General features: G+C 42.4%; 3 protein-coding genes across 3 annotated transcripts in view; 2 read left to right on the top strand and 1 right to left on the bottom strand.

Moving 5' to 3' along the window:
• MAPDA (N6-Methyl-AMP deaminase) overlaps positions 1-1,713 on the bottom strand; it is a 31,389-nt gene extending 29,676 nt beyond the window's left edge. Inside the window, exon 1 of the mRNA XM_019644870.1 lies at positions 1,625-1,713. The gene's annotated coding sequence lies outside the window, so the exon portion shown is untranslated. The remainder of the gene's footprint in view (positions 1-1,624) is intronic.
• A 253-nt stretch (positions 1,714-1,966) lies between these two features.
• LCMT2 (leucine carboxyl methyltransferase 2) lies at positions 1,967-4,729 on the top strand. Its single transcript, XM_019644891.1, has one exon. It carries the CDS (start codon positions 1,988-1,990, stop codon positions 4,043-4,045), a length of 2,058 nt encoding a protein of 685 aa, XP_019500436.1. The 5' UTR covers positions 1,967-1,987; the 3' UTR covers positions 4,046-4,729.
• A 9,438-nt stretch (positions 4,730-14,167) lies between these two features.
• Positions 14,168-20,368, top strand: part of TGM7 (transglutaminase 7) — a 37,323-nt gene continuing 31,122 nt past the window's right edge. Inside the window, exon 1 of the mRNA XM_019644869.1 lies at positions 14,168-14,177. Within this exon, the coding sequence (XP_019500414.1) occupies positions 14,168-14,177 (10 nt within the window). The remainder of the gene's footprint in view (positions 14,178-20,368) is intronic.

The raw sequence follows: 20,368 nt of genomic DNA, 5'->3' as shown, positions 1-20,368 counted from the left end.
CAATCTCCTCACACTGAAGTGACAATCCAGACGCAGACAACAGAAGCCATCAGGCACGAATTCCCCCTATTTCTCTCTGCCTTCTCCCACAAACTTATCTTTGTCTACATCCTTTCTTCCCTCATGAGTCAGAGAAAAAGGATTCATTCTCTTGTATTTAAGCCTAATTTGTGCCAGGATCCCACTCTTTCCCATCTATTACAAGTCATTACTCCACTAGTTAATCTCACTTTTCTGTTCCTCCAACCTGTCTCTCTCTCCACTGGCTAATTTCACTCAGGGGACCAACATGCAAGGACAGTATTTGCTTCCACCTAAAAATAATAACGCAAATTTTCTTGTCTCCCACATCCCTCTTTAACTACTGTGCTGTTTCTCCTTTCCTTCTGAGCTAAGGTCCTTGAGTGAAATTAGACTGGCTGCCTCCATTGATTTATCTCCCATTCATTATAACAATGGATTCTGCCTTCATTTGCTCCACAGAAATTGCTCTTCCTAAGGTTGTTATTAAAAGACCTTAAACACCAAATCTAAATGAAACTTCTCAATTATCAAACCTTTATCCTGACTCAATCTTTTGAGTTCCAGTATTCAAATTCAAATTGGCTGGCCTCCAAAACTCATGCTCTTTTAACGCTATACTGCTTCAAGGTAACCACACCTATCGTCATCCTGATTCCTTTCTCCATCTCAGCCCCCACAGTCAGTCACCAAATCTCAATTAATAAATTATGTCTCTTTAAATATCTCTGGAAGCGGGCCGGCTGAGTGGCTCAGTTGGTTAAGAGCTCGCTCAAGAGTTTGAGCTCTGAGCAACAGTGGTTTGAGTCAGCCCGAGCTGAGCAGCCGTGAGCTGCCAACAGGTGGCGGGATGGCTCAGCTAAAAAAAATATAAATAAATAAATAAATATCTCTGGAAGCAGTTTTCGACTGGCGATGACACCCACCCAACTCAGACACTTGATGGTTATTTTTAAACCCCCCAAAAGACTGACCACATCAGGAGGGAATAATCACCTCTACTCCGTGATTCCCGCACTACACTAGAATCACAAAACTTGGAAAGTGGAGGGGAATGCCATTGTGTAGCTGAAAAACTCGGACTGCGTAATTAATTTACTTGTCAGCTTAGCACAAAGCCAGAAATACAAGGGAATCAACAGTCTGTGGGGAAACAGTTATTGGGTGAATCACAGCCTCTAAAGCAGCGGTTCTCAACCTGTGGGTCACGACCCTTTTGGGGGTCGAACAACCCTTTCACAGGGGTCGCCTAAGACCACCAGAAAACAAATAGATATTTACATTACAATTCACAACAGTAGCAAAATTACAGTTATAGAGTAGCAACGAAAATAATTTTATGGTTGGGGGTCACCACAACATGAGAAACTGTATTAAGGGGTCACAGCATTAGGAAGGTTGAGAACTGCTGAGAGTCTAAAGGTTTCATTTTGCATCTGGCCTCGCTGACTTGTTTTCAGATTTAAATAGGATCTCTTTTGTAACAATCAAAGCATTAAATAAATTAGCACTAGTAGTCAGCATCAGAAGTAGTCCTCCTTCTCCTTGCCCACCAAGGTCAGTGGTGCCGACCAAGTCTAGTTGTAGGTTCCCACAGACTCACCTCTTAAAGAATTTTGTCCAGTGTTGCGTCAACTATGAGAACTTAATTAAAAATTTCCCTTCAGATGGAAAGGCTTATAGAAAAGTGACAACCCGTGCCTCCCTGACACAGCTTATGTGTCCACAATAAGCCGTAGTGGGCAGTTTTCCCGTGAAAATGCAGTACCAGAGAATCAAAGAATTAAGTCTTTCACAGTTGAATCTTAGACACCCTCCTAATACTGATTAGCGAGACGCGCTCTTCCCGGAAGTGACGCACACTTGTCCGCGGAAGAGCAGTCAAGGAGGAGGGTGATTTTTCCGTACAGACGTCCGCGAGGTGGGTTCTCCAGAACGGAAGAGCAGCTCACCACCGTGGAGGGCTATGCGCCCACGGAGACGCGGGAGTCGAGCGGGGGCAGTGCAGAGCACCAACGACAGCAGCGCCCTTAGCAAAAGTTCCCTGGCCACGCGCGGGTACGTGCACGACGCCTTTGCGGCGCTGCTAGTTACAGGGACCGCGCGCCGCGCGCCGCTCATTCACCGCGGCTACTACGTACGCGCATGCGCCGTGGGGCACTACGTGCGCGCCTTCCTGGCGTGGACGCGCGCGGCCTGTGGAGCTCTCCGTGCCCAGATTCTGTCGCTTGGCGCCGGCTCAGACTCCCTTTATTTTCGCCTGAAAACTGCAGGCCTCCTGGCCTCGGCTGCCGTCTGGGAGGTAGATTTTCCGGACGTGGCGCGGCGCAAAGCAGAGAGAATTCGAGACACGCCGGAATTGTGCGCATTAACGGGTCCTTTCCAATACAAGGACCCCGCGTTGGCGCTGTACTTTGAGAGCTTGGACTACCGCATCCTGGGCTTGGACCTGCGGCAGCTCCAGCGATTGGACCAGGCCCTCACCACCGCGGGCCTTGATGCAGCCGCGCCCACTCTGCTCCTGGCTGAGGCTGTGCTGACCTACCTGGAGCCGGATGATGCCGCGGCCCTCATCGCCTGGGCAGCCCAGCGCTTTCCTAACGCCCTTTTTGTAGTCTACGAGCAGATGAAGCCACATGACGCCTTTGGCCAGTTCATGCAGCAACATTTTCGGCAGCTAAATTCTCCCCTGCATGGCCTGGACCGCTTTCCCGACGTTGAGGCCCAGCAGCACCGCTTCCTTCAGGCTGGCTGGACTGCCTGCCGTGCCATGGACATGAATGAATTCTATCGCTGCTTTCTCCCCGCAGAAGAACGCCGGCGCATGGAAAATCTTGAACCTTTTGACGAGTTTGAGGAGTGGCATCTGAAGTGCGCCCACTATTTCATTCTGGCCGCTTCTAGGGGAGACACTCTCTCCCAAACTTTGGTGTTTCCACCCTCAGAGGAGTTTCCTAGGGTAAACCCTGCTTCCCCTTCAGGGATCTTCCCCGCCAACGTAGTCACTAGTGACAGCCAGGGCCCAAATCTTAAGAGATATGGCCACGCGTCTGTCCTCCTGAGCCCATGCATTATTCTCAGTACAGGTGGATTTGGAGAACAGGACGGGAAGCATTGCCGAGTGAGCAAGTTTCACTTGCTCTCAAGATACTGTGACTTTGAATGGAAAGGCAAACAAGTATGTAGTTGGAGGACTGGAGCTCAGTGGGATGGACGCCTTTATCACACCGTGACAAGACTTTCAGATACTCAGGTTCTGGTTCTGGGAGGGAGACTGTCCCCAGTAACTCCAGCCTTGGGGATTCTCCAACTTTGTTTGTGTAAGAGTGAGGATAATAGCACCGAGGACCTAAATGTAACAGTAACAAAGGCTGGCCCAGAAGATTGCACTTTGTCACGTTGGCGGCATTCAACAACAGAAGTATCCTATGAGAATCAGAAATATTTGTTTGTGTATGGGGGTCGAAGTGTGGTGGAACCTGTACTAAGTGACTGGTATTTTCTACATGTGGGGACAATGGCTTGGGTCAAGATCCCAGTGGAGGGGGAAACACCTGAAGGTCGGCATTCCCACAGTGCCTGCAGCTGGCAAGGGGGAGCCCTAATTGCTGGAGGTCTGGGTACTTCTGAGGAGCCACTGAGCTCTGTACTCTTTCTGAAACCAATCTCTTGTGGATTCCTCTGGGAATCAATAGACATCCAGCCTCCCATTACCCCAAGGTACTCCCACACAGCTCATGTACTCAATGGGAAGCTTCTACTGGTGGGAGGGGTCTGGATTCATTCCTCCTCAGTTCCCGGGGTTACTGTTATCAGTTTGACTACAGGATTGAGCACTGAGTATCAGATTGACACAGCACATGTGCCGTGGCCATTAATGTTACACAACCATACCAGCATCCTCCTTCCTGATGAGCAACAGCTCCTGCTCCTGGGAGGTGGTGGGAACTGCTTTTCCTTTGGCACCTACTTCAACCCCCATCCAGTAACATTAGACCTTTCTTCCTTAAGTGCTGAGCAGTAAGTTCTGGGCTTTTGGTATATTCGGGACCGCTACAGTAGACAGACAATAAAGGTTTCCACAAATAGGATTTGATTTTGACTATAGATACTACCATACCCTCCATAGCCCTCTTTTTTTTCTCAGCACTACTCTTCAATGCAGAAAGTGAAAGTTTTTTAAAACACATAACCTTCAGAGTGATGGTACAAAAATAAAACAAGTAGGCCTACGTGAAGAGAGTGGTCATATAGTCCTAGATTAGAAATTGGGGAGGGCAGGGAGGTTTGGATTCCTATATCTAGTTTATTGGCCTTCCCCCCCAATTTCTAATTTAAGTTTATCTGTTTATTGAGTAACAATGACCTTTAGCCTAAGTCAAGTGAAAAGTTTCCCACTCCCAGGCTTTGTGATTTGAGATGGTACCTTGGAAAAAGTTTCACACAGATCCTTGGTAAGAATCCAAAGTTGAATATAGTTGAACGGACATGGTATTGACTTCATTCTTCATGTATGAAAACTGAAGTGAACCCAGTTGCAGTTTGATGAAAGCATTGTGCCATATAGTGTGCAGCAAAGACCTCTGGGATAGTTTTAATACAACACATTTGTAGGACTTCATTGAAAAACACGGTTTTGTTCTATTTTTTCCACTGGTTCCATATTTAGATTTACGAGTGCTAATAAACCAAACAATTAATGCTTGAACTCATTGTGTACATGGTATGATAATGTTCTGCTCCAGATCTGATCTCTACTCTTCACTATGTTCTGTGCCTCAGGAGGCTACCTTTATGGAATGTATAAATGAGTTGTCTTGTCCTCTAGTTTCTGGTGAGTTCCACCAGTCAGAAGGACCAGAGGGGAGTGGTAGGACAAGAAGAGTGAGTCAGGATATTCCCAGTCTGCAAGTTGGCAACATCTGTATTTTTCTATCAAAGGCCATAGCTCCTGTCATGTAGTCCTCTCCTATAAAATACAGCTCTAATTCGGGATCACTCCAGCTTCCAGTAAGTTTCCAGTAATTGTACCTTCTTACCCCTTTAGGCCTAGGAGTTGTAATGGCTCTTTGCTAGACCTGAGCTGCATTTTCCAATATATTAGCCTTAGGCACACGTGATTATTTATATTTTAATTAATTTAGATTAAATGAAAAATCCAGGGGATTAGGTGCGTTAACCAATAGTGCTCAATAGTCACATCTGGCTAATGTTTATGGCATTAAACAATATAGATGTAGAACATTTCCATCAGTGCAAAAAGATCTGGACACTCTGAGGTACTTAACCATCTTGACTGGGTTTCCCTTAACCTTGCTCACCCCCTTTGATTTAGTATCTTCATTAAACCCTCCTCAATTATCCCCTTTAAATGGACCATCTTTCTTGGTGAGCCTTGTGAGATCAATGAAATATATTAGGTATTCATCCTTAGAATTTCAGCCTTAATTTGTCATCTAAATTGTGTATACCTTGTGAAATTCATATCTCAAAGGTAGTGGCTTTCATGGTACTAACTGTACCACTTTAATATTTCTTGTTAGTCTTCAATCCTTGAAACCTTAATAATATTCTTGAAATTGTAGAAGTACTATCAATGTTAACATCTTGATGGACTTAGTATGACAATCCTTTTTCCCTAAATATTTTTATTAACAACTTTGCATATAAATGAATGTGAAAGGTGATTAATATAAAAACTGAGTGACCAACACAAAACTAAGTGTATGGAGAGGGCAATGTTGGGTCTCTTAGATGATAGCTCCTAGGAGTAGAGAACCTGTGTCTAACTTCAGTTTCCCTGAGCCTACAAGGGCCCGTTCCAGGGAAGTTATTAGTTACGGTTATGAGTGAGTCCCAGGAAACAAAGTCCTAGGAAACAGGCATCTGGCAAAACTATAGGTAGGCCAGGTACTAGATAACTGGCAGGAATATGATCAGAAGGGGATCATGTTTGTATTTCCCATTTCTAAGTTCACCACAGCCTACCTCCAACTTTCAGAAGCAGATCAAAGCAGAACATTGATGAAATGAATGTTTTCAGCTATGTAAACTAGTATCAGAATTCTAAACTAGATGTGATTCCAAAGCCCAGGGTACACCTATTATGGTACCTTTTAGATGGTGCCATCAACCATTATTATTTCATTATTTTTTGGGGGAAAAAGAAGGTGGTGGTGGTGAGCTGGGATTGTGGGATGGGGGGTAGGGGGTGGGGAGAGTCATAAAGAGAATGTGGATATGTGCCAGACCCAAATTAGTAGTGCAGTGGTGCCTAGAGAACTGCCCAGTATGGCACATTATGAATAACTGGGCTTGTTCCCAGAGAAATTACCCACTGTAAGTGATTACCAGATTAAGCATGCCCTCCACCTCTAACCCTATACATGCATCATACTCAGTTAAGGAATTAGTCATTTCTCAAACTCTACTCATTAGAGCACTTAGAAGTTTTGTCAGCAGCATTTGCTCTGTGCCTTTGGAATAGCACTCGGTATGGACTGGTGCTGGACCCCAGTTTCATAAGAGCTGTCTGCAGCAGCTAGACATGTAGGCCAGACTGAGAACTCAAACTGGACAATAATTTTTGCTTCTCCATTTTACCTCTGAATATATATATTTTTAATTTTATTGGGGAATTGGGGAAGGGGAACAGACAAGTTGCTGTCCTTTTGTTCTTCAGTCTAGTTGAGGATGTCACTTCACTGGCCCATGTTGGTATTGTGATCATTGTTCTCTTCTCAGGTGAGGCAGTTGCCCGCCGGCCATTGGACGGCCGCTCACAGCGTCTCACAGCACCTCACAGCAGCTCATGAAAGCTCATGCCCGCTGCCGGCCAGCCCCACTGCAGCCTATGCCATTGCCGGCGACTCACAGCAGCCCAGCTCCAGGACGAGCTGTTGTTCACCATCTTAGCTATAGAGGGCACAGCTTCATTGGCCCTCATGTGGGGCCCTGCTGCTCAGAGTTGGCGACCCAAGCCAACTCCTAACCAACGCGCCACTTGGCTGGCCCACCTCTGAATACTTCTGTTCTATAATTCTAGAATGGAGCTCTGGGGCAGTTATGGGGTAGAATGATTGAAAAGCCTTTTCTTTGTTTATTGATTGTACTTCTTTTTAGATCAGAAAAACTAAGGAAGAGAATTTCTTATTTTGACTATTCTGTCAGGGTCTCAAAGACAGTATATTACACCAATGAGGATATGAAAACAGGCTAAGAACAACTCTTCTAGGATATCTTTTTCAAAGGCCACTGCTTCCATTTCTTTGTGTGCTTTCTGGATTTTACCACTGAATTTACCATTTTTCATCTTTCTACAGATTTAATCCTCCTTCGTGATGCTAAGAAGTTGACATGTAACAGATGTGTTCCAGGCCCAAGCATTGCCTTGGGCTTCTCTTTCAGTCATCTTAGACCTTTAAATCCTGGTTTATTCCCCATACATTTTGTGATTTCAAGCTTAACTTCAAACAACCCATACCTACCTGAGACCCATTCAACATGACATCTCCTGGAAAACACTCCTATATGGAAGACCCAAATGTAACCAACCACACTTTCCCTGCATGGGAGAAACCTGTGCTCTTTGGACAGTCTGGTGAATAAGAGAAAAACTAGTTATGAAAGTGAGTTCTTAATCATAGGGACCATCAATAATGTCTAGTGTCGTACTTAAACTAAGCTTTTTGGCTACAATAATGAAGAAGGGGATATAAAATAGCATTAGGCTGACAAAGTAGGTCATGAATCCTGGCTAATCACATTTGGACTTGATATTTAAAAAGAGAAGGAGAACGAATGAATATATATATATATATATATATATATATATATATATATACTCTGATTATATATATATATATCAGAAATTATGAAACTTATAATCAGTTTTAGAGTAGGTTGAGATTTACCTGGATGTCAATAATTACGTAAACAAAAAGAGTTCTGTCATTCCACAGTTTAGTTATAAGACTGCTCATTTATCTTTCTTGGACAATTAAATAAAACACTTGGTTGGTAAGGGGCAGTTCCTTGACCGAGGGAAAGAATTGTGTCTGTCTAGTTCACTTCTCTACTCCTATCATAGTAGATGCTCAATAAATACTTGTTGAATGGAGGTCCAATCTGACACTCAAATAAATTATATTTGAATATTGCTATTGTGCCTACCATGCACAAACATGTCAAAATTCCTTTAATTGTGCTGTGTGTGTTGAGCAGGAGGGGTAGCATTAAAGTTTTAAAGACCTTCTGTTTAAGAGTTTTTAAAATTCAACTGCCTTGACCTAGGTAAAGGTGGTAGACTTACCAATGTTACTCCTAGCTTTACAGACTACACCTAAACCTCCTCCCTGATTACAGTTTCCAGCTGATCTTCATCCCCTTTTGTTCAACAGTGGACCACAGTTACCCCATATCCTTTGGAAATGGATATGGGGAAATGAGCTAACTTTGCCAAAAGGCTAATCTCAGGGAGTAGGAACATGCAATTAAATGTATTCATGAGCACATACACACAGATCTTCCTAGAATGTGGTGATGCTTCACTGCGCATGACTTGGTGTGTAACTCTCAAAATAAGTTTAATAGAGGGAGAGGAAAGACCTTGCCCTAATATTTATGTGAAAAGTCATTTGCCACCTACTTGGCAGACTAAAGCTAAGAAATAAATTGTAATAAGAATGATTTTTAGGATGTTATACCACATTCTGCTTTTCTCATTTCCTAGCCTTTGTCCACATTATAAAACTTTTCTTTAAAGCCTCATCCTGATTCATATTTAGACTTACTATTTCAGAAAAAGTTAGCAAAGCCGATATTTCTTATTTATAAATACATCAGCAACATAACCAATACTTAAGAGGAAAAAACTTTGCCATCACCCTTCTTCCCCCCACCATCCCCCTAAAAAAACTCAATTGAAAAAGTGGGGTCTAGATCTCAATCCACTGAATTTATACTTGAAAAATTGTGTCCAGCCAGCATATTTTTATTTCCAGTGCATGACAAATACTAAATGCTCAAAAAGTCACATGAATGTATATATGTTTGATATAGGCTAAAGTTAGTACTAAGTAGTATATTTTAATAAGATCAGAGATTACCACCAGAAAATAAAAATATCATGTAAAGACATAATAGTTAAAAATAGTTTGATATTGGTGCCAGATAGACAAATAGATTGAAGAAACAAAGAATTCAAGAACAGACTGTATGATAAGGTGACATTTCTGGGCCGGCCGAGTGGCTCAGTTGGTTAAGAGCTCGCTCAAGAGTTTGAGCTCTGAGCAACAGCGGTTTGAGTCCCAGCCCAAGCTGCCAATAGGTAGCAGGATGGCTCAGCTAAAAAAAAAAAAAAAAAAAAAAAGGTGACATTTCAAATTATCCAGGAAAGGCTAGATGGACTGTTTAGTATATGATTTGAGACCAGGTGGCTAATCATTTGTGAAAAATGATATTTGCTTCCTACCTCTCGCAAATCACAAGCTTAAATTACAGATGAATTAAAGGCTAGACCTAAACTTAACAAACAAAGCAATACTAAATTATATGAGCATTAGGAGAAATATAAAGGTCTCTTTTATAATTTTATAATCTTAGTGGCAGAAAAGACCTTAAAGAGCACATATATACAAACAAAATTCAGAAAATCTGAAAACTTTATTCATTTAAAACTTAAAGGACAATAAGAAAATACATTAAAATGTTAAAAGATTAGCCTTTCCTCTCTCAAAGGTCATGCTATAGGGAAACTTTTGTTTTCCTTTTTTATTCAGTCCTTAGAATTAAGAACATGTGACTCATTCTACAGTTTCTCAATACTAGCTTCTGAGATATGTTAAGAATGGGAAATTTGAATAAAGTCAAGTGGAGCTTTCAATTAACAATATCCACTTATTCATTCATTCATTCATTCATTCATCCATTGGACACTTAAGTGTTCTAAGGATATATCAGTGAACCAAATAATCCCTGCAGCCTAGCAAAAGAAATTAAACAAATATCATAAATACATTATATATTATATTAGAAGTAATAAGGACTGTGGAAAAAAGAAAAAGTAGAGTAGGGTAAAGGGGATCAGGAGTGAATGGGGGTGACAGTAGCAAATCACAATACTATATATGGTGGAGTCACTTACACTGAGTGGTGAAAATTTAGCAAAGACTTGAGAGGTGACAGAGTTGGCTAAGTAGGTTATTGGGGAATGAGTATTTCAGGCAGAAGGAATGGAAAGAGCAAAGCTCCTAAAACAATTCACTGTAAGAATTTTGGCTTTTAATCTGGGGGAAAAGGGAAGCTGTGCATGGTTTTGGGTGATATTATTTGACATATTTTTAAAGGATCCCTCTGGACATTGTGAGGAGAATAGCTTGTAGGAGGCCAAGAGTTAAAGCAGGGAGATTTGTTGGAAGGCTGTTGCAGTTATCAAGATGAGAGCTGATGTGGATTCAACTGGGATGATGAAAAATGGTGGGATGTAGAGTATATTCCGAAGAAAGAGCCAACAGAATTTCCTAATGGACTGGGTATGGGATGTGACAGAAAGAGAGGAACGAAGGATGGGCTTCATGACTTTAGGCCTAAGCAACTGGAAACTGCCATCAACTTGTTGCTTGAGGATGGGTTCTTGGTTCTGCCACAGGAAAGAATTAAAATGCATACCGAATAAGGAGAGCAAGCAGTGAATTTATTGAAAGAAAGGGGATGGGACAATGCACTCCCAGAGTGGTGGGAGTGGGCAGGCTGGGAAAATAGCCACTGCACTGAAAAGGGTTGGAGCTTGGGAATTTATTTTCGAAATGAGGCTGTGAAATATTCAAGATTTAGAAGTGGTGTTATAAGCATTCCCAGGCAGGTCTTTGTTCACCACTCCTTCCCATCATGAGGAGTGGTTTTTGTCCTTATTTGGCCCTGGTCAGAACTGTCATGGCGACACAGGGAGTGGAGATTTTCCCTCCCTATAATGCTAATAATATTATAATCCATTATAATGAGCTCACCTTGAGGGGTAAGATGGCATCCCGAGTCGGCTATCGGGAACTGAAATCAAGTTCTGGTCGGGCTGGTAGCTGCGCCTTTTCTTAAGAATGATCTCATCCTCTCCCTCCTTTGTTTTCCTGCACTTCCTCCTTCCCTTCCTCCCCCCTCTCTCCCTTCGGCCCTATTCTTTCTGTCTAGGGTAACTAACTGAGATGGAGGAGACTACAGTTCCTGCAAATTTGTGGGCGTGGGTCAGGAGTTCAAGTTGGATATATTGACTTTGGGTTGCCTGTTAGACATCCAAATGGAGAGCCACTTACTCAAAATTCTATTTTATAACCTCCCTCCTCATCATCTATATTCACTCACTTTTTCCTTTTCCTCTGTTAATAACCAGACCAAACACAGGAATAGGACTGGCAAATAAAAATGGCTGAACTGGAAACACAAATTCTAGCTTGAAGAATAAAGGGGGAAAAGCATACATGAGATGGCCCACGTCTGGCTGCGTTAGGCTCCCAGAGACCCTCCCAGAGCCACTTTCACTCAAACCCATTATCTGGTGTGTTTTTTTTTTTCTGATTTTCATTTCTTTCTACATTAATATTTATTATACATAATGTGTACGTATACTTCATTAGCAGCTTTTTCATGAAGCCAGAATGCCTCATCCCCTGACACACAGTTACTTAAGGTTACACAGTTAGGAAATGGTGGTGCATAAGAGCTTGCGTCCTCAGTCACCGCACTACACCTGGCCAGACACTGAGCAGGGTGAATTCTTGAGGGCCTTGGAAGCTGCCCAGAAAAGTGTGGATTGGAAGAAAGAGGTGTTAGGGAACCATTGTGGATTCTGAGCTGGAGAATTACATGGTGTTTAAGGAAGACCAGTCTGACAGCTCCACAGGACAGGGTCAGAACAGGGAAATCTGGAAGCAGGATAAAATTAGACACCAGTATCTGTAAACTAGACCAAAAGTGATAAGAGTTTAAAATGGAGTAGATACACTAAAAATAGAGAGAGAAAAAAAAAACCATCCTAGACTATTTGTAATAATAATAAAATCAGTAGCAGAACTGTATCAAGTACTTACTGTGTGCTGGCACATTATATCACTTAATTATCACAGCAACTCTATGAGAAATTGACTGTTATTTTTCCTATTTTAAAGATGAAGCAATTGAGGCACAGAGTGTTTAAATGATAGGCCTAATGTCATACAGCTTTAAGTGGTAAAGCCAGGCATCAAACCCAGGAAGGTCTAATGTTGGAGCTCAGGATCTTAGCCAATCCGCTTGACCATGTTGAAGCAACAGGACCATATGACTCCTGACAAGAGGGGATAGGTGGTGGAAGAACCAGAGATCACACTAAGATCTCTAGGTTTGGAGATTAGAAGACGGTAAAGCCATTGACAGAAATGGGTAGTTGGGAAGGAGAAGCAGTTTAGGGGGAAAATGAATTGACTTTGGGATATGTTGAGTATGTCAATATGCCATACACAGATCAGTTTTGTGAGGGCTAGCATGGGATTTAATAGGACACAAGTGAGGTTTTTAGGCCCAATCTGTAAATTTAAACTTGTAGTTAATGGGGAGAAGATAGTGAAGCCAATCTTTGAATTTTGAAGACACACATTTGTTAACTTGAATCCTCTCTGTTGCATTTATACTATGATAAGTAATTTTTTTTAATTACATATTATCACTTCCTGACATTGGGGATATTCACTCAATCAAATGGCAGGTGAATTTAGAAATCTAGAGAACATAAGTTCTGTATTGTTCTGCATTCAGCAGAAAACGTTTCTGGTAACTCAAGCTGTTTGCGAGACTCAACAATTTCCAGTTGCTGGACCAAGCCTTGTTCTCAAAAACACCTTTATCCTTCCTTATTTATTGTATCAAATACAGTGTCAACAACCCATAGCCCTGCCTTCTCATTACCAAAAAAAGAACTGAGTCATTTGCTGAGGTAATCACCACAGGTAAGCACATTAAGACAGTGGGTGAACTACCCAGAAATGAAATGGGATGAAAGGTAATAAAGTTCATTACCACCTGGTTAACTTCTGTAGCCAAGAGCTCCTTCATCAAAAATAAGGAAGGCCGACAAAAGAGAAAGGTCCTAATTGAGCAGATATATGCTTTCAAAATAGTCATAATTGCTTCTATTTATTGAGAGCTGACTCTGTGCCCAGAACTGGGCCAAGTGCTTTCAACCATTATCTCCTGTAATCTTCACAGTTATTTTGTCCCCTTTGAAGATGAGAATACTGAGGCTTAGACAAGATTTGTAATTTGTTCATGGGCACAGGCCAATCGTAGAGGCAGGATTCAAATTCAGGTTTGAGAATCCTGTAGCAATCCAGTCTCAAGGTAGCACCAAGGCTTGGACCGAATCCTGTAACTCTGCACTAATCTGCCTTGTAAGAACAACTAACTACCATGACAAAATGCCTTGACATTTTATAGACCCAATCTGGAACAGTCAAGTTGGTACTTGAGGGAAGTACCTTTGAGAATGTGCTGCTGGTCAGACTGGCCATACAGGCAGCATCAACCCTGCCTCTGAAATGCCCAAATTCCCTGCATTGTCAGCCCAGCAACCTGAAACTAATTTTTGTTGACTTTGAGACCTAAGCCTTACATAACCCTTCTCTGTCTCTACTACTTTTACAGGCTCAGGATTTCATGCCACACTGAAGTCAAATAACCAAGGCATTGGACAGCAGCTGAATACACGCCGTTGAGGGACATTGTCCTTTTGTCCAGAATAACCAACCAAGCACGAAACCATGATAGAAATGTGTGGCATTTCCTGGAGCTGATGTAGTGCAGGCAGCCACCCCAGGAGCTCAATGTAAACATTGTAACTTAAAAACTAACTGGGATGGCCAAGTTTGGGGACTAATGCTGTGGAATGAGTTAATCTGGAAGTCATTCTCTCATACAGAAATTCTGCTACTTTTATGTCAAGTGCCTTAGAAACCAGACTTCCTTTAGCGCCTTATTTCATATCTGTAACCTCATTTGCTATAGGCTAAAAGTTAAGAGTGGGTACTAACTTTCAGATCCTGAAATAAACACCCACATAGAAGAAATGATATCTGTCCTGATATTAGATCCCTCTGGGGGGCATCTTCATTACTCCTTCATCATGATCACAGGTAAGTGTCATTTTCAGGGGGACTGTAATTCTCTGGTCCAAGTAGAAACAGCTGCTCTTTTGAACCTTGAAACATTGATTAATGGTTACACTCAGCACCTCACCTGCCTAGCCCTGAGGTGTTGCTGAAGTCACAGGACACCCCAGGACAGCTCGTCTCCTTCTTAAACACTCTTGATGCTCATTTTCAGGATGTTGTGTTTGCAAGGAAGTGGGGCTTCCCTTTCCCCTCCCTCTAATGAAAATCCTGAGTTGCTACCTTCACAGGAGGTCTATTTTATTGACTCATTTGTAGATATTTATGGGGGTCATAAGTAATGGGTCAGGAGAAAAGATGGGGGCTCAAGAGAGGGAGACCAAGATGTCTGGAAAGTAGTAAAACTCTTACTTGATCCCTAGCAAACACCTCTCAGGAGATGAAGCCGTCTCTTAGTCAGGGCTTCTGGTGAAAGTGTTGAAATAATGGCTTAGCCACGTAGCCGTCCTTAAATTCTGGCCTGGCCCCTTGCCTAGGTGCAGGGTTTCATCAGCCAAGATTAGAAAACAGCCACACCTCACTTTAATGATTTTTGCCCAAAGTCTGTTCCAACCAATAAGAATCCAAACCAGAATAATCATTAACATCACCGCAGACTGACACAGAATGATCTTAACCTGCTTTCCTGTCAGGTTCTAAATAAACCTTCCAACACCTAGCCTGACGGCTCTTCTTCTGGTTTAAAAGTTGTTCAGGGAGTTGTGTGAGTTCATGCCACAGGTGAGCTGCACCTTCCCCAAATAACAGGTAGGGAATTGTCAGGCACAGGTGGAGTCCTTGGGCCTGTAACAGGAGTTTAGGAGCCATGGGACCATCAAATGCAAACCAGGGAGGGGTGCTCTGTATCAGAGATCAGAGCAAGCTTCGGGCCATGACTGAAACGTAGTCACAGAAACTCAGTGTGGACTGCACCCAGTCAGCTAAAGAAGATGCCATGAGAAGCTCCCAGACTCACATTTATGTGGTCACCCTTGGGCACTCTGGCCAGGACCAGGTTCCAATGGGGTATCCTGATGGATAGGTCACTCCCATTGGCCAATGTGATATTTCTTAGGCGCGACCCGTGTGCCTGCCGGAGGGAGTCTCCTCAGCCAGGGTCCTACCTTGAGAGGATTGGAGCGAGGACTCCAAGAAACGAAAGTGACAGAAAGAAAGAGACAGAAACAAAGCTGGGAACGGGAGGTTCACTGTCCACAAGTAGTGGAGCAGTGACCAAGTTTACTGTGAGCACAGTGCTTATATAGGAAGCAATTCCTCTTTGCAGGGACCAATGCCCTGAATAATCAAGGGAACAATTCCCTAAAGCATAGGGAGCAATTCCCTAAAGCAAAAGGTTAAGGGTGTCTGGAGAAACAATTTCTCCTAACAACAAGTTACATCAAGCACAGCATAAACCAATGATATTTCTAAGCAAGGTTAAACGGAGGCAGATAGAAACTGTCAATAAGTCCATGGTGGGAAGTCCCAAAGCATCTGTGGAAAATCCCGGAGCGTTGTTTCTCTTCTGGGGGTCTTTGAGCCACTCCGTAAGCAGTTGCCAGGCAGACACTCCTTTTCAGCTGCTCACCCAGATATAGAGGCTTGCAGCTACCCACTGCAGCCTCAGTATCCCTGACTGTTCCCAGTCAGCTCCCAACATTTCTTTGAGGGATCTTGCAAGATTGAGCTGCCAGAATGGCGTTCACATGCTGACTTAGGGTGACTTAAAATTTTATTTAGACAGGAACCCTACAAAAAAAATTGTCCACAGGACCTGCAAACCCAAGGGTGGCCCTGCAAATTCAAGGGTGGCCCTGCTCCTAAGAACTCATAAAATCTTGTCCCCACAGGTGGTTAGATTTAGTGAGATTTACTAGTATAGTAGTTATGAATATACTAGCTGTCAAAATTATCAAATGTTCGGACTCTATAAATGGCAACAATTGAAAAAATTAAGTTAAAAATCTTGTATAATTATTTCTCTCCCCTCTCCATCAGGTTCCTGTCTCTCTCACACTGTCACCAAATCCAGCTGATTCTAATTCTGTGTGTTTCTCAAATCCAGTCCCTTCTTTCTATCCCTGCTGCCTTTGTCCAGATCTCCGATGACCCCTTTCTACCTGTACTACTGCAGTGACCACACTACTTCCATATTCTCCCCACACCATTCTATACACCACGCTGACAGGGAAGGAGGAAAAGCCAATATAAAAATGTTCCTATAATTCATAGCAGCACCACTCACAATAGCCAAAGGTGAAAACAACCTAAATGTTCATCAGCTGATGAATAAACAAAACAATGCTATGTTATGCAGCCATAAAAAGGAAATAGGTACTGATACATGGATGAATCTCAAAAACATATGCTAAGTAAAAGAATCCAGTCACAACAGGGTATATATTGTATGATTCCATTTATATGAAATAGCTAGAATAGACAAAGTCATAGAGACATAAAATGGATTTCTGGTTGCCAGGGGTTGGGAAAGGGAGAAATGGAGAATGGTGGTTTCATGGGTATGAGTTTTTTTGGGGGGAGTGATGAAAAACCAAACGAGGTAGTGGTAATGGTTTCACAACTGAATGTACTAGATGCCACTGAATTATACACTGTAAAATTGTTAAAATGGTAAATTTTATGTTGCCTGTTAGCACACTTAAAAAAAAGTGTTATCAAGCTGATCACTGTTATGGGCACCTGGGGATCAGTCCTACTAGGACCCTCTGGAGAGCTGAGTAGAATGTTCCTCGGAATTGTCCACTCTAAGAGAGATGAGAGGGAGAATTTATTTATCAGATCCTAGTTCCCAGTGGTCAAGGATTGGCCCCAGGGGTGTTCACTTTCTCACCCCTTTTTAGGTTTGCCTATCTGTGAGTGCTCAGCATATCAGAAGAGCATGAGAGATTCCTAATGATTTTGAGACACAATACACTGCTGTCAGGTCACACCTGACTGTTGCAGAAATAGCTGGAGTTAAAGGTGGGCCAAAGGATGTGAGGTAGGGCACGAGATGTGTCCAACACACCCTCAGTTTGAAATACTACAGATGCAGGCTCATAGAAATAGAAAGTAGATGGGCAGAAGAGAGAAACAGAAAAGAGGGTTAGTGGAGTCTTATGACTCCACGATCTTCACTTGAGCTTCATTGTTGTTGTCCCTTTTCTTCTCTTTAGAACCATGATTAGCAGCTCTCTGTCCACAGCCTAACTTCTCCCTGTCCACCATGATCTCCTACTGTTCAAGCTTGCCCCTGCAATTTCTTGCATAAAAAACGTTCTTCCACTGCATCGGGGTTTCCAGACCATTAAAGTCTCTACTTTCTCTCCACCCATCAGCTTCCTCTTGCCCTCACTCTTCTCCCAAACCTAGTTTAGAATCCGTAGTTCATAATTTTAGCCACTCTCTCAAGACAGCTCTACACTCTTGCTTTTTAGCACTTTTATACTATTCTGATAAAACCCCAACCCTGGTGAAATCAACTCCCAGGTTTCTCTATGACCACATGCTGAGATAGGGCCCCACTAGAGAACAAAAAGCCCATGACAGGGCAGATCACTGTGGTAGAAACTACCAAATCCATACTCTAATATGTATTCTTTAATAACAGAGCCCTGATGTCTAGTTGGACACATTGCTGTCAGGGATAAAAGATTGCATCTTCCAGCGGCCCTTGTATGCAGGTTTGGTCATGTGAGTGCATTCCAGAAAATGAGAGAGTATGTTGAGTGGTTGCTGCAGGAAAGCTGAAAAAGAGTGGATTCAGCACGAGAGCCTCCCTATTGTGCTTCTGGTGCAGTTCCTGTGTCCTGAACCATGAGGTAACCTTGAGGATGGCCACAAGCAAGATGCTGAAGTAAAAAGTAGTAGTTTTGATCCCTGATGAAATCATACACCAGCCCTAGTTTTTCCTCCATAATTCCTTTATATGAAAGGGAAATAAAGTTTGATTTATAAGCCACTATTAGTGTGTGTGTGTGTGTGTGTGTGTGTGTGTGTGTTTCTCAAGGGGCTTCAGTCACACTGCCCTTATCTCAGAAATGTTCGGGGAATTGCACCTGCTTCTTTCTTCCTTGGGAAGTTTGTTCCCTTTGCAAAGAATGCTCCTTGCCAATCAGCATCATGTTCTCATACTTAGAATTTCCAGTCATCTTACAAAACAAAGATCACTCCCTAGAGGAGCCTTCCTGTCCCTAACCCTCCGCTCTTCCCCAGACTAACCAGGACCTCTGGAAATATGGTTTTAGAACACTCTGTACTTGCTCACCTGGAGCTAAATAATTATGAGACGTCTGTCTCTCTTGGTAGAACATACATTCCATGAGTACAGGAATCCTATCTGTTATTTACTGCTGCACCTTCAGAATCTAGCTGAGTGCCGTGCTCAATTTAACCAGTGATGTTTAGGTTTAAAACTCATAGCTATAAAAACCTTACTTCTAAAGCAGTACAGGAAGAACAGCTTTTGGTTTTTACAATTTTGAAGCTCAACAAGCCTCTGACCCTTTCTTTTTTCCCTTGTTAAGAACAGTAGCTTTGGGGGCAACCGGGTGGCTCAGTTGGTTAGAGCGCGTGCTCTTAATGGGTTGCCGATTGGATTCCTGCATGGGATGATAGGCTGTGCCCCCTGCAACTAATAGATTGAAAACGGCAACAGGACTTGGAGCTGAGCTGCACTCTCCACACTAGGTTGAAGGACAACCACTTGACTTGGAGATGATGTTTCCTGGAAAAAACACACTGTTACCTAATAAAAATTTATTAAAACAAAAAAACAACAACAGTTGCTTTGTAAGGTGAGTTTTGGTTGCTGCGGGCAATTTCTGTGCCAGTTTCAGAAGCAGCCCTAGCTATCTCCGCTTCCCCAGTTTTGCCCTTGCTGTGCCTTTGGCCTGGAATACCTTTTTTACACCATCTCTCTTTTTCTAAAATTCCTCTTCATCCTTCATGACCAGTGGCTGCTCACACATTACAACACCTCTCCCACCTTTTCCGAGCCCCTCCCTAGACCTCCATTGTTCAGAGCCTACTACTCAGGGCAGTTTCCTCTATAGAGGATATCTGTGGGTGTTTTATCTCCATCAAAAGAGTCCAAGCTCCTTGGGGTTAAGATTAGCTCTTAACTTTGTGTGCCTCAAAACTTCTAATATGGTGCCACCAACATTACAGTCATTTAGTACTTGTAAAATGAAGGAAGGAAGGAATGAAAGTAGTAGCGGAAACTGGGACCCTCAGTCTTCATGGGGCCCTTAAGATTGACACAATAGAATTTCTTTTGGTTAACCTGGATAATAATATTGTGGTTATTTTTGGAGAAACCTCTTTTCCCGTTTAAGCCATCAAATAAAAATGGGAGGGTTGAAATAAATATATAAATAATATTTGAGATGTAAAGGCTTATTTTTACAAGGCAAAAATCATTACATTGTTAAGGCTATATTTTCAGATAGGATGGCCAATTGTTTTATATAGAATTCTTACTTTACACAAGTTCTGCCTATAGGATACAGTATGATTGCAATATGAAAAAAAAACTTAGCCTCAGGATAGACAAAACAGGAAGAAAATTTTACCAAAATGTACACTCCTCTCCACCATTTATAAAAATCTATGTTCAAAATATCTTTAATATGAATTAGAACTTTTATTACAAAGAGTTGTTTTTAGAATTCTGCCTTCTTCAAAAGACCATCTTATCTGCTACAAAAGATTCTTGCACTAGTACCCAAAGTGTTACTTTTTCCTGAGCCAAGGTATAATAACTTAAATAAAAATAAAGTCCCCAGGGTGCTCGGTAAACATTTGATAATGAGCAAGTTTAACGCATCCAACTGAGGGCCATTTCCTAAATACACTCAACACATTAAAAAAGTCAGAGGATGGGACAGAAAGCCTTGGTTACAATAGGCTCAGAAATTTTCTCTAAATTACACAGATTAACCCAGGGAATTAGGCACCTCTCGTACATACCTTCAACAGTGGCCAGTAAATGTGTAAATAGCTTTACATTTTCTCTGCAGCACTAGACTTTTTTTTAAAGATTTTTATTGGGGAATTAGGGGATGGGAACAGCACTGGGGAATTGGGGAAGGGGAACAGACAAGTTGCTGTCGTTTTGTTCTTCAATCTAGTTGTGGAGGACATAGCTTCACTTGCCCAAGTTGGCACCATCATTG

Source organism: Hipposideros armiger, unplaced genomic scaffold, assembly GCF_001890085.2.
Source record: "Hipposideros armiger isolate ML-2016 unplaced genomic scaffold, ASM189008v1 scaffold_92, whole genome shotgun sequence".
Taxonomy (NCBI): Eukaryota; Metazoa; Chordata; class Mammalia; order Chiroptera; family Hipposideridae; genus Hipposideros; species Hipposideros armiger.
The sequence above is the reverse complement of the archived record's forward strand: the minus strand, read 5'-3'. Positions and strand labels throughout refer to the sequence as shown.